At 43.6% G+C, this 2500-nt stretch overlaps 1 protein-coding gene across 1 annotated transcript in view; it reads right to left on the bottom strand.

Moving 5' to 3' along the window:
• Positions 1-2500, bottom strand: part of LOC308080963 (kalirin-like) — a 103074-nt gene that overhangs the window by 73139 nt on the left and 27435 nt on the right. Inside the window, exons 23-24 of the mRNA XM_080423103.1 lie at positions 1343-1481; positions 664-813 (exon numbers count right to left, since the gene is read on the bottom strand). Coding sequence (XP_080279229.1) covers positions 664-813; positions 1343-1481 — 289 coding nt within the window. The remainder of the gene's footprint in view (positions 1-663; positions 814-1342; positions 1482-2500) is intronic.

Genomic DNA, 2500 nt, shown 5'->3' with positions numbered 1-2500 from the left:
CGTCTTTTGCTCAAAAACGCTGGCACTGGCTGCAGACTGTTCTGAAAAACTCTGGCCAAAAACTTTGCCAAGATCGCATTGATGCGTACTTTAATTTTTTGGGGAAAATTCCACAAGGGGCGCCATAACACAGCTTTGGAATGATCCATCGTCACTCAGAGAAGAAGTAATCGGATGTGACGTCTTTCCAAAAAAACAGGAAGCCATCCGCTTCCTGTTTGGGATTTTCAGAAAAACAGCTGTAACTCAGTTTCTTTTTTTTTGCATTGTAAACCACTAGTTTTCAGCGGGCCGAAGCCCCAACATGGCGGATGGCGGTTGGAACGTTGTCGTTCCTATGGATACACAGATCCCTCCGCTAACCCACGGGGACTATTTTGTTTGTGTTTTTGGGACACAATGACGGTTCCACAGCGTTTCAAATATCATCGGATTGAGGTAATTACGCTGGCAAGCAAACGATGTTTAATATCTTGGCAATCAATGTGTTAACGTACATGATATTAAAGCATAACCATCACCACCTAGAATATTGTCTCGACTCCTATCGCCTCATCAATTACAGAATGATCTCCAATTCCACGACATCTGAATGAATGAATGAATGAATGAATGAATCACACTGATTGAGAACGTTTGGACGTCAGACGGTAAATAATGTACCTTTAGAAAAGCCTCTTTCTGCTCCATGTGCTTGTTGATGAGCGGCAGCAGGAAGTCTCCGCTCCCTCCTCTGGCTCCTCCCCTTTCCCCCCCGCACCAGTCCTCCTCCCTGCGGTACTCCTGTTCTAACGACTCCAACACACCACACACCTGTACACACACACACACACACACACACACACATCATATAGACAGTGGTGGGAAAATAACTTATTTTTTTTACTTAAGTAAAAGTATCAATACTGCAATGTAGAAATACTCTGTTACAAGTAAAAGTCCAGAATTAAACATTTAATTGAATAAAAGTACAAAAGTACTGGTATCAAAATGCACTTAAAGCACCAAACGTAAAAGTACTCATTATACAGAATGTCCCATTTCAAGTTTTCAAATGTATAAAATTCACAATGCGTTGCGATGTGACACATTGTGAGCTTGTAGATCTGCTATTTTAAAATGGCTAAAATGTATTTAGGGCTGAAGTGGTTAATGTATATTTTGTGATAATAATCTAAAAACCAGACACACACACACACACACACACACACACACACACACACACACACACACACACACACACACACACACACACACACACACACACACACACACACACACACACACACACACACACACACACACACACACACACACACACACACACACACACACACCCTACCTGCTGGGAGGTCCTGTAAAAGGCCGCTGAGGCGTTGACCAGCTTCAGTCTGTCTTCTACTCTCAACATCAGACTCTGCCAGTGGAGCGCCACCGTCTGGGCACATGCTCTTACTGCATCTGGATCATAATGACCAGACCTGAGAGAGGAGAGGAGAGGAGAGGAGAGGAGAGGAGAGAGGGGTGATGTTAATATTTAAAAAAAATGATGGATATAAAAAAAAAGGTTAGAAAAAATCGGCCTCCTGGTGGCGCTATAACATGCCAATCTGAAAGGGAATGTGTGTGCACAGTTTCGCTGCGATCGGGCCAACGGTGCCGGAGATTAGCTTTTCACAGACGGACGAAAACAGACACAAACACACACACACACACACACACACACACACACACACACAGGTAGACGCCACTAGTCAGTTAACACATACAGTGCCAAGATCCCGTCTACACGTTCTTTCAAATCCATCGCTTGAGTGCCAGGATTCATAAGAGCCTGTTTACACGTTCTTTTGAATTTTCATTGTTTAATCTGTGATCGCACGGCTGTGTTTATTTCTCATCAACACTTTCGTTTTCCACTTACGTCACACTCACCCGGAGCCGGATGTAAAAAAAAAAAATCATTTCCGGGTCACGTTGTTTTTCTCCGGTGATTTTCGGCCAGAATAAGGAAAAACACGGTTTTTCACACGGTAGAAAAGACAAACGGACAGCTCAACTTCTATTTTCTTTGGTCCGGGTGACTAACAGCCATCGTCGTAGTGTATCACGTCGTTTTCAGGCCGATCAGCGGGCCGGGAATTGTCGAAAACGTCACATCCTTTGAATGACCGGATATGACGTGGGCCTGTTTGGGAGGGGGTGAGCGAGGTGATCAATGTTTGGATGTGCTGCTCTCTACTGGTGGAACAATCGTAGGTGCTTGACAACACAATCAGAGAATGTATTTGAATGAAAAATTACAAAACAAAAAAATTAAAAAACACGCAAATTGCTGGCACAGGGGTGAGTACATTATGAATAAACTCTGGCAGTCAATGTGTTAAAAGCGCTGTGATATGATATGGGGGTCCCTGACATATCTTTTCAAATGGGGGTCCGTGGGCTAGTAAGTGTGAATTTGTGGGTCCTTGACATGAAAAAGTTTGAGAACCACTGC

This window comes from Gymnoscopelus braueri, assembly GCF_963280865.1.
Source record: "Gymnoscopelus braueri genome assembly, chromosome: 24".
NCBI classification, from domain to species: Eukaryota; Metazoa; Chordata; class Actinopteri; order Myctophiformes; family Myctophidae; genus Gymnoscopelus; species Gymnoscopelus braueri.
Note: the sequence above shows the minus strand (reverse complement) of the source record. Positions and strands in the feature narration are given on the sequence as shown.